Source organism: Neoarius graeffei, chromosome 7 (genome assembly GCF_027579695.1).
Source record: "Neoarius graeffei isolate fNeoGra1 chromosome 7, fNeoGra1.pri, whole genome shotgun sequence".
NCBI lineage: Eukaryota > Metazoa > Chordata > Actinopteri > Siluriformes > Ariidae > Neoarius > Neoarius graeffei.
Genome location: NC_083575.1, coordinates 54,505,608 through 54,517,707, shown reverse-complemented (window position 1 = coordinate 54,517,707; position 12,100 = coordinate 54,505,608). Strand labels below are relative to the sequence as shown.

Below are 12,100 nucleotides of genomic sequence, written 5' to 3'. Positions count from 1 at the left end.
AAATGCACTTCAAGTCTTCGGCAAAGGTTTAGCTACGCCTTGCTGCTGTGTCGACGAGGCTCCCGTGAGCATCGCGGACATGGATTCGAGACAAATGTATCTCAAGAGGCTCGGCGAAGGTTTCTTGAGCTTCAGGAAGTATTCCCAAACCCATCTGTGAGTATTCATCTCCTAGTTTGCTGACGAAAACATCGCAACCAGATTTCAATGCATGTATTGAAATTTTTTGTGACGTTTTTGGCCACTCTCGAGGCAGACACACACACCAAAAAAAAACAACTTGCGAAGCTCGGAGAACATTCGCCAAGCTTCACACGATCTATGGCAATGCTACCAATTTTTCATAGCCAAGTATTCGCAAACCCATCGCAAGCTGTAGTGTGACCAGGGCCTTAGATTTTGCATGTGTCATTCTTTCAGTTTTATGGTTTCTCACCTTTTGAGTGAAATTTAAATTACCTTAAGCTCTTGTGACTGCTGCAGTTAATACAGCTAGTAAACCCTTAATGTCCTATCCACAGGTTCTGGTTCATGAAGAGGTACAGTTTCTGTTTGACGTTACCCTGCCAAAGATGGTAGAATTAGCCCTGAGAACTCCCAACATTTGCACCCAGGTAATTCCTGTATACACACACATGCACTTTAGAGTAGGATAGTCAGTGCAATTCCACACTCTTTCTCATTTGTTGTTATTAAAAAGTTGATGCTCGGTACACAGTCAGTGTCTGGTAGGTGTGCGTGCATATGTGTGGCTTTTCTCTGTTAACAGACTCTCATGGCTGCTGGGTAAAGGAGGTGGTTAGTGATGTACACTGCCACATCTGCATAAGCCTCATTGGAAGCAGAGCTAATGGAGGCCAAAGGAAACCATCCAGCAACTGCTTTGCTACCCTGAGGCGTTAAAACTGCTTCTTGAGAATTATTTGCCAAATGTTTCCAAAACAAAGCTTGCGTTTTCTAGTAGTGTTTTCAATTTGACCTTATTGTACACTGCTTTTTAAATGTCTTTTATACATAATTTGCAATCCCAATACAGGAAATAGTCTGTCCAGAACTTTTCCTGTTCACTCATATCCTACACAAACATGGTGTTTGCTGGCGGTTGTTTACCGTTCCAAATATCTGCATCTGTATTCGGATTTAAACCTGATGTGGGAGTAACCTACTGAAAAAAAAAAGGTGAAAATGCCAGCACTCCCAGCTTGGTCTGAGAATTCTGGCTCTAACAGTTCCTCAACCTCAGCTACATCACTTTAGTTCATAATTGGTCTCAACAAGAGATGTGTGTAGGAGTTTTTATCCCCCACTGGCCCAAAAGGCCCGAAGGGGGATTATGTCGTGGCGATGTCCGTCTGTCCCAGGAAGGGTACTCGCCTTCTGAAATCAACTCCTCTCACAATTTTTGGAGGAATTTCATGAAACTTGACAGGATTGTTATATGTCGGTAATGCGCATATTGCAATTTTGTTCAATTCAGTCGCATTTTACCAGAGTTATGGCCTAGTTGCCAGCAGGGGATATTATGGTCTCAGAACACTCTTTTATTATTTTTGTTTGTACCTTGCTAGAATATTTTCTACTATCTTTAATTCTGTTTCTCCAAAACATACACAAAGTAGTAGAAACACTGTGACCCTGACCAGGCTGTTACTAAGGATGCTGTAAATCTTCATGCAGAGTGACACTTTGATGATGAACAGTGTTCTTTTTTTCCCTTTAGGATTCATTTCTGACTGCTTGCTCACACTAACAACAAAATAAAAACCTCTAGTTCGCAAGTCTTTTTTTTGGAATCCTAGTCCTGAGGCATATCTCGAAGCTAGAGGACCTGTGAACTTTTCTAAAGGCAAACTTTCTTTCAGAGCAAAACAAACAAACAAAAAAAGCTAATATTGTGCCTACTATTTTTAATCAGTAATTGTATCCATTTAGAAAACATTCTGTTCATTCTGAGTAATTTATTTGTGTTGGGTTACGATCCGTAGTGCATGTTGTCTCAGGTCTCCGTTAGACCACTTCCTACTTTTAAATAAAGTCAGGATCTGACATCACATGATGAGTCATATGAAATGTTCGTCTTAATAGTGTTGACACTTGGCTTTATCTGTATCTTCCATCAGACTATAGAGCGTGTGTATATAACAAATTTTATTGTATAGCTGGAATAATGAAATCATCCCAACTTGATGATGATGATGATAATGATGCCCTTTATTGTCACTAGTCACATGGACCAGCGAAATTAGCCGTCAACCTGTCCGTACATATACAATTGACATAGGGTAGACAGGACAGGGATGAAGATAAAAAGGAAACACAACATGAGGAGAGATAAGGAAAAAAGAACCCCCCCCCCCACACACTATGCTCCTGTCAGGAGTACAGTGTGGGAACATTTAAAAAACCTTTGCACATAAGCACACAACACAAGTACACTTTAAACATGGGACTTGAGGGGGGGAATCAGGGTTGAGGGGGAGGGGAGGAGGTAATCCAGCGCAAGCAAGCAGCCGTCTGCTCCTGCAGCCATGAAGGCGCTGGTCACGCACCCGCTTGTCACACTGGGGGTAAAAAAAACTTGATGTATTAAGCAAGAAGGCAATTATTGATTCATGTAAATCATTTTCACTTATAAACAGGAAGATTATCTACTTTATTACTTGCTCTACATTCATACTATAAACCAGTGTATGAATCTGGCCATGAAGGAAGTCAAGTATTTCCAGGTTAAAAAGGGAAACTCTCAGATCTCTCTAGCAAAACTGCACTTTATGTACTGGTTATTAATGCAGCTATTGATTAGTCATGTGTGTTGGCCTTAAGAGGGCCTTTAAGTCTGTTCAGGGAAGATGAATGGCAATTAATGCCCTCTGCTGGATTGGGTAAAATTCAGCAGGGTGTTGTAATTACTTCTGGCCATTTGCTTAATGTAATTCTGCCATCCTGTTTGGTCAGTTGCTAAACTAATTACATTTTCCTCCCTTCCTCTCTCTCCCTCCCTCTCTCTCTCTTTCTCCTTCCCATTTTTGCAGCCAATCCCCCTACTTAAGCAGAACATGAATCAGTCCCTGACTCTGTCCCAGGAACAAATTGCCTGCCTGCTGGCCAACGCCTTCTTCTGTACGTTCCCCAGGCGCAACTCCCGCAAATCTGAGTACTACAACTACCCTGAGATTAATTTCTACAGGTAACTCGCCATTTTTTATCATTACTCAACATATCACTGCCCTAGAAAGCTCTTATATATTAGAAGGTACAGATATTGATCTTAGAAGAGGTTTAGCTTGCTCACACATTTTTGTGGTTTCTCATCACAGAGACTTGCTCTTGCATTTTACCTCAATATACAATCTCGTAACCACTTTGAAGCAGTCCATATCTTTTGTGTATTTCATATTTTAGAAAAGAACAAGTGTAACTCACAAGCTACTTTTCCAACAACAGGGAATAGGTTCTTGAACCAGTTTCATTTAGGATTCTTTGAAAGTTGGTGCCAGCTAAAGAACCAGTCCACATTTTCACCAGTTTTGAGCTGAACCATTGTAATCAAGGATGTCCCATGAAGGAGGGCATTCCACAGTGGAAGTAAACAATAGTAGCAAGATGACGGAGCACACTGATTACCTACAGTGGGGAAAACAAGTATTTGATCCCTTGCTGATTTTGTTGGTTTGGCCACTAATAAAGACTTGATCAGTCTGTAATATTAATGGTAGGTGTGGTCTAACATGCTGAGACAGAATATCACAAAGGAAATCGACTTTAAAGAATTTGTATTAATTTATTTGCATTTTATTGAGGAAAATAAGTATTTGAACCCTCTTGCCAAAAGGACTTGGTACTTTGTGGCAAACCCCTTATTAGCAAGCACAGAGGTCAGACGTTTTTTGTAGTTGATGACCAGGTTTCTGCACATATTAGGAGGAATTTTGGTCCACTCTTCTTTGCAAAAGACCTCTAAATCATCAAGATTCCGTGGCTGTCGCTTGGCAGCTCTGAGCTTCAGCTCTCTCCATAGATTTTCTATAGGATTCAGGTCCGGAGACTGGCTGGGCCACTCCATGACCTTTGATATGTTTCTTCTTCAGCCATTCCTTGGTTGCCTTGGCTGTATGCTTTGGGTCATTATCCTGCTGGAAGACCCATCCACGACCCATTTTAAGCTTCCTGGCAGAGGGAAGGAGGTTTTCACTTAGGATTTTATGGTACATGGCTCCGTCCATCCTCCCATTGATACGGTGAAGTAGCCCTGTGCCCTGTGCAGAAAAACACCCCCAAAGCATAATGTTACCACCTCCATGCTTGACAGTGGGGATGGTGTTCTTGGGGTCATAAGCAGCATGTCTCTCCCTCCAGACACGACGGGTTGAATTGATGCCAAAGAGCTCAATTTTGGTCTCATCTGACCATAACACCTTCTCCCAGTCACTCTCCAAGTCATTCAGATGTTCATTGGCAAAGTTCAGGCGGGCCTGCACATGCCCTTTCTTAAGCAGGGGTACTTTGCAAGCACTGCAAGATGTTAGACCATTGCGGTGTAAAGTATTACCAACTGTTTGCTTGGTGACTGTGATCCCAGCTGCTTTAAGATCATACACTAACTCTGCCCGTGTTGTATTAGGTCTATTTCTCACCGTTCTCATGATCCTGGAAACCCCACGAGGTGAGATCTTGTTTGGAGCCCCAGACCTAGGTCGATTGATGATCATGTTGTGAGTCTTGTACTTGCGCACAATTGCACCAACAGTTGTCACCTTAAAGTGCTGATGACACGTTTTTGACATATTTGGCGATGTTTTATAATATAAAAAGTAATTCCCGATGATCCATATATTAATTCATGAAGGCGCCTATTTTACAAGTTATGATAAAAAACGCGGCTATTTGGGCAAATTTGACAGGGCTGCAGCACCCAGGAGACGAAGGAGGAGGAGGAGGAGGAGGAGCTATATGACGTCAGCGAAAGAACCTTCCTCCTAACTTACCAGTTTGTTGTTGATGCGACAGGTGTTCAGTTTATCATTATTAGTATTTTTATTAGACATTATTATACATTTTTTATATATTAGTTATTATGCCTTCGCGTTGTGTTGCCGGCTTTTGCTCCAAAACCCACAAGGATGGGGTAAGTTTATTCAAGTTTCCCAGAGATCCCGAGCTGCATGCGAAGTGGGTGAAGCAAGTCAGGCGCACTCCTGACAAGTGGGAGCCCTCACCAACATCCGTCCTGTGCTCTGAACACTTCGATTTGGATTGTTTTGACACCCTTCCCAGCTTAAAAGAATCTCTTGGGTGTTCAGTTCAGCACAAACATGTGTTACTACCATCAGCAGTGCCTACACAGTGTTGCCAGATTGGGAGGTTTCCCGCCCAGTTGGGCGGTTTCAAGTGCATTTTGGTGGGTTTTGAACATATTTTGTTGCCAGATACTGCTGAAGTTTTCCAGCCCAAAATATGTTCAAAATGCACTTGAAACCGCCCAACTGGGCGGGAAACCTCCCAATCTGGCAACACTGCCAGTATTCCAGAGGGGGTCTACTAGTAGCTATGCCGGATCCAAAGACAGTCCTCCTGTCAGAACATGTGTTGTGAAATGACATAAGATAAAGGTACGTAGAGCTATAGATTCTACATGATAATCATAAATGTAATCATAAAGTCGGCGTGATATCAGTCATGTATTTGCTTGTGAAAGCTTGCGGCTTTCATGTAACTGCCGCCTAGCAACGAGAGGCAAAGGGTAAAGAGGGTAGGCTATCCTAGATTCTATTCGGAAGAGCTCAACACAATTCTAGACTCCCAGAAGAGGAAGAGCTAGCACTAGAGAGTTCACAGGCGTTTTCATGCGCCATTTCCATTGAGTAGAACCAGAGTAGAACAGCCAGTGAACCGCAGCGTGTTCTCCCGCTGACGTCACAACATGGCCGCGAGCCACGGACCCAGTTTTCTTGCGCTGTGCAATTAAAAGTTGGATATTCGCATAACAACAGCTTCTTTTCACGTAATTATAACAGAAATCTAACATGTTTGCCATGTTGTATAGTTTATTTAAGAAATTGCATAGAGTCATGTTCGTGTCATCAGCCCTTTAACGCCCAGCTTCTTGCTAATAGTTTTGTAGCCCATACTGGTCTTGTGCAGGTCTACAATCTTCTCCCTTAAATCCACAGAAAGCTCTTTAGTCTTTCCCATGTTGGAGAGTTTGGAGTCTGACAAACTGATTGATTCTGTGGCCAGGTGGCTTTTATACAAGTCATTAGTGATATCAGGTGTCTTCAATTTAGGCGACAAGGTAATTTGGAGAGTCTAACTTGTCTGTATTAACAAGAACTCTTGATGGTTACTAGGGGATCAAATACTTCTTTTTCTCAATAAAATACAAATAAATTAATATAGATATTTAAAAGTTATTTTCTGGATTTTCTTTTTGATATTCTGTCTCAGCATGTTAGAATACACCTACCATTAAAATTACAGACTGATCAAGTCTTTCTTAGTGGGTAAACCAACAAAATCAGCAAGGGATCAAATACTTGTTTTCCCCACTGTACAAGTTTTTGTTCTGTCGTTCCAAATATTTTTCATCCCCCCCCCCCCCCCCCAAAAAAAAATGCATCCTTTTTCGTTGTGTTCTCCATTGCCGCGCTCTGCTTTCTCTCCAAACTAATGACGCACCATAATGGAAAAACCAACTATATTTTGGTTTCAGCCGAGAGCCAAATTTTAAGGTTCCGAGCCAGTTTATTTTTGGTTGAAATGCTCTGAATGGTTCAGGATTTGGTTTACTGTTAGTAGAAAAAGGGTAACAGTGATTTACAGTGTAGCCTGTTTTCTCCCCACTCATTCATTCAGAATGAATTTAAAAAAAAAAAGGAAAAGTGTGTGCGCGTGCAGTTAAATGGAAATTGCTTGGGAATGTTAAATTTAATTCACTTGTATATTATTTTCCATAAGAGGGCAGTGATGATTAACTTCAAGCTTTAAACAAGACTGAAGTAATCTCAGAAAATGTATAATTTGTCCTTGCAGTACGCATGTTGAAGTTTCTTTTTAAAATCAGCAGCCAAGTAAGTATTAAAGGTGCCCTTCCACCAAAAACGTTTAATACTGGCTCTTCTTGAAATACCATACTTCACTCCGAGTTGCATATGCATGCTGCATATGAAAATGTAATTCTACTCCCATTCCCTGTATTAGCTTATGAAAGAAAATAGTCGGAAAAACGAGCGGATCTGAAAAAGTCTTATGAAATTGCGTCACTTCGAAAATTAGTATTCATGGCCTCGCCCACCTTGGCTTGCGACCGCCCACGGGAAGAAAGTTCGGATTTAAGCACGAGGAGAGATAGCAGAGCCCATCTCGTCAGTAGCTAACGAAGACCTAACAGCAAGCTGAAAACATGTCTGAACAAGTTCGTGCCTGTGTTATTTGTGGCAGTAAGACATCGACGTTGCATTTCTTGCCCAAGATAGAAGAGGTGAAGAAGAAATGGTTGGAATTTATCTTTGGAACACTACCAGCGAAGTATAATGCAGCGTTAGTACTGTGTTCTGATCATTTCAACCACAGTAACTTTTCAAACTTCGGTGCCTTCAGTAGTGGTTTTGCTTCGAGGTTGTTTTTAATACCTGGATCTGTACGATCGACCACCAGCTCACAAGCTGTAAGTAAAACATGAACTTTTTGTTCGAAGGTTTTTGTTACAAAATAGCATGTTCATATTCTCCACGTTAGCATGCATGACATGGTCACAAGGTAGGCAGGGATGAGAGTTTCCCGCTTTTCGGCAGATTTCTGCTTTTTCTGAGTAAAAACCGACCTTTTTATGTTATGCCAAATCCGTTGAGATTTTTTTTTTATTAATTTCGGGGGGTTGGGGTATGTTCCTAAATGCTGTTCAAACTTTATTAACTCCAACGATGTTTACACATTATTTGTAAGTCGCCATCTTTAGTCTCGTTTAAATCTCGTTGAATGTGATGTAAAATTTGTGTTATCGACATTGTTATTGGTCAAAACATCGATGTCGAGACCATAATAGCCAATCAAAACAGTTTTTACAAAGACACCCACATCCGCTTGTTCTGACCCACTGGAGGTAGTGTCACAGTGCTGTTAGCCAATCAGAGGTAACACGTTTACTGATTGCTGTTAGCCAATCAGAGCTAACACGTTTACATGTCATGAATATTAATGAGTAAGAGCTGAAATCCTGTCGTTCTCTCCCCACCCATTCCTCCACCAAACTAGAACAGCCTGAAACAGGAGAACCACAGCATTTTTTTTTTTTTCACCAAAACCGGCTCACAGGGCATTCATTCATACTAGAGACCACCGCACAGTTAATGAAAAAACGATGCAATGAGACCTTTAAAGTTAGTAAGTGTGCAATTAATATGTGGCCTTCAGTTATTTGGTGGGAATGGGTGAAATCAACATTGAGAGATCAACTTTGAGAATCCACTTAAGGTGACATGGATTAATACAAGTGACTCTGGTATGTTCATTCCAAGAATGAAGTAAAAAGTCATATTAGTCATTTCCATGCAGCGCATTGTGTACAAAAAAATTAGGGTCATTCTATGCCAGTTCACCAAATGCCAGCCACCTGACCACCTTACATTAACCTAAAAGAAATTCCAGGGGGAAGATGTACTTCCTAACAGGAAAAGTACAAAATTTTAGGTCTCCACTGTCATTTAGTTTTCTCAAAAAAAAAATGTAAGGGGCGGGGGTCGGGACCGTTTTTGAGCATTGTGTATTGAGGCACCATTTTAAAACTGCAATATCTAGAAAACTACTTGAACTAGGTCCTTCAATTTGTAGGGTAAATATCTGGTACTATGACTCGATGAATGTGGACTTCCAGGAGTGTAGCTCATGTTTAATATAAAATGTTAGATGCTTGAATTTTCTAAAAAAAAAAAAAATTGACTGCGTGACCTCTGGCAGCAGATTTGAAGACCTATATAAACCACAATTTTAAAGGCATGGGACTGATATTTTATATACGGATTAACATGTATGAGATGCAGTATGTTTGAAATATTCCAAATCAGCGGAATTATTTCAGAGATAAAGCTAAAAAAACAAACAAAAAACCTACACACATTTTCATCCAACTTCAGTGTGCTATTCCCCAGGTATGACACCATGTACCAAATCCAAATTGAGTTTTGAGGGAAGACCAAGTTTCTGTTGATATTACCCATATGAAAAATAACTATAGTAATATAAGATTTTTATGTAGAATACTGCTATGATGTACTATAATACTCTTCCCATCTATATTGTTCCTATAATGCATTATTTTAAATTGTCCCAAATTGTTATAAGATACTTATAGAAGTACTATAGAGTATTTGTAGTATGTCTTCCGGTATATTGTAGGATGGCCAGGCCATTCCTGCCACCGCTGCAGATGACTCTGTCGCTCTGGTGCGGGTCTTGCGGCCCATCTGCGTTTCTGCGCATCCTAATGAAGCAGTCGTCATCGCTAGAGATGGACCGCCAGTGACTATATATGTATTGTGTAGTAGTCCTATAATGTTATGAAAGGGGTGGGTTGTGTTATTTTTTTTATAAGGGTATGTCCAAAATTTGTGATGGTGTTCTCTCTCATTTTCCCAAAGTCTATTTTTGAAATACTCAAATGAGCACTCAGAATGAAATTTTGAAATATTTGTGTACCGCAGCCTCGGAGTGTATAATCTAAGACTTGTAAAAACCAGTGTTTACAAGATAGAAGGCTTAACTTTCACACAGTGCTTCTCATATCCGAGCTAAAGTAAAATGAGGAACATAGCCCCAATCACGGCTGCACGGTGGTGTAGTGCTTAGCGCTGTCGCCTCACAGCAAGAAGGTCCAGGTTCGAGCCTCGTGGCCCTTTCTGTGTGGAGTTTGCATGTTCTCCCCGTATCCGCGTGGGTTTCCTCCGGGTGCTCCGGTTTCCCCCACAGTCCAAAGACATGCAGGTTAGGTTAACTGGTGACTCTAAATTGACCGTAGGTGTGAATGTGAGTGTGAATGGTTGTCTGTGTCTATGTGTCAGCCCTGTGATGACCTGGCGACTTGTCCAGGGTGTACCCCGCCTTTCGCCCGTAGTCAGCTGGGATAGGCTCCAGCTTGCCTGTGACCCTGTAGAAGGATAAAGCGGCTAGAGATAATGAGATGAGATGAGCCCCAATCACATGATTAGTTACAGACAAGGGCATTTCTAGCTATTGAAAAGACCAGGGGCCAAGTCAGGTTTTCCTGTATTTTTAAGGGAGATTGGCATAGATAGGTTGGGAGGTTGTATCTAACTTTACAAGAAATATTATCACCCACACACATTCAAAGGTTATGTCATCTTTCTTCCTGATTTTTGTAGTGCTCTTTTTAAATTTATGAAGTTCATTTCAGTTTCTGTCTCATTATTATTCTCAACACCCATAACGTCTCAGGAAATTGAGGCATGTGTCAATTGACTTGACTATTAAATATCACTAGTAAAATTTATCAGTTTAATAAAAATACATCATTTCTCACTCGCATATCTCTCCTTTAGGGCCACAAAGACAGATTCTAAGCTACTTTATTATATTACAATATTCAAAATCCCAGATGACATCTCATCTCACAAGACTATGATCATGTTTATATGTTTTCCAGGTTTCTCTCTCGCACACAAACACACACATACCATTTTCTCCAATGCATCCAGGCTCAGTTGACTGCAGCAACTCATTTGTGGTGTCTGGACAACACACATTTTTGTTGACCTTAATATTGTGTGGCAAAACAAAAAAAACTATTTTATCCCTGTATGTGACTAATATGCCAAAGGCTGGCTATGCGATGGTCGGCTGGCTGGTTCTGCATCAGCTACATGTAGCATTAAAACATGATTAAATTATGTCAGGGCAGCTATTGGTGTCTATATGAACTCGTTGTTGAGCTGTTAAATAAACTTCGTTGGGGCAAATAGACCACCACTGTAGATAGTCATTAAACCACTCGAACTTTTGAGCTTGCTTGGCACACTAATCATACAGACCCTGCGCTGTAAATTCAACATAACCAGGCTACACGAAGTGGTTTTTGTGCATCAATATACGGTGGGGCAAAAAAGTATTTAGTCAGTCACCAATTGTGCAAGTTCTTCCACTTAAAAAGATGAGAGAGACCTGTAATTTTCATCGTAGGTGCACTTCAACTATGAGAGACAAAATGAGAAAAAAATAATCCAGAAAATCACATTGTCTGATTTGTAAAGAATTTATTTGCAAATTATGGTGGAAAATAAGTATTTGGTCAATAACAAAAGTTCATCTCAATACTTTGTTATATACCCTTTGTTGGCAATGACAGAGGTCAAACGTTTTCTGTAAGTCTCCACAAGGTTTTCACACACTGTTGCTGGTATTTTGGCCCATTCCTCCATGCAGATCTCCTCTAGAGTAGTGATGTTTTGGGGCTGTCGCTGGGCAACACGGACTTTCAACTCCCTCCAAAGATTTTCTATGGGGTTGAGATCTGGAGACTGGCTAGGCCACTCCAGGACCTTGAAATGCTTCTTACGAAGCCACTCCTTTGTTGCCCGGGCGGTGTGTTTGGGATCATTGTCATGCTGAAAGACCCAACCACGTTTCATCTTCAGTGCCCTTGCTGATGGAAGGAAGTTTTCACTCAAAATCTCACGATACATGGCCCCATTCATTCTTTCCTTTACACGGATCAGTCGTCCTGGTCCCTTTGCAGAAAAACAGCCCCAAAGCATGATGTTTCCACCCCCATGCTTCACAGTAGGTATGGTGTTCTTTGGATGCAACTCAGCATTCTTTCTCCTCCAAACACGACAAGTTAAGTTTTTACCAAAAAGTTCCATTTTGATTTCATCTGACCATATGACATTCTCCCAATCCTCTTCTGGATCATCCAAATGCTCTCTAGCAAACTTCATACGGGCCTGGACATGTACTGGCTTAAGCAGGGGGACACGTCTGGCACTGCAGGATTTGAGTCCCTGGCGGTGTAGTGTGTTACTGATGGTAGCCTTTGTTACTTTGGTCCCAGCTCTCTGCAGGTCATTCACTAGGTCCCCCCGTGTGGTTCTGG

General features: G+C 41.2%; 1 protein-coding gene across 1 annotated transcript in view; it reads left to right on the top strand.

The window, feature by feature from the left end:
• The window catches only part of parga (poly (ADP-ribose) glycohydrolase a), a 75,106-nt gene that overhangs the window by 18,872 nt on the left and 44,134 nt on the right, over positions 1–12,100 (top strand). Inside the window, exons 8-9 of the mRNA XM_060925985.1 lie at positions 522–614; positions 3,033–3,187. Of these exons, the coding sequence (XP_060781968.1) occupies positions 522–614; positions 3,033–3,187 (248 nt within the window). The remainder of the gene's footprint in view (positions 1–521; positions 615–3,032; positions 3,188–12,100) is intronic.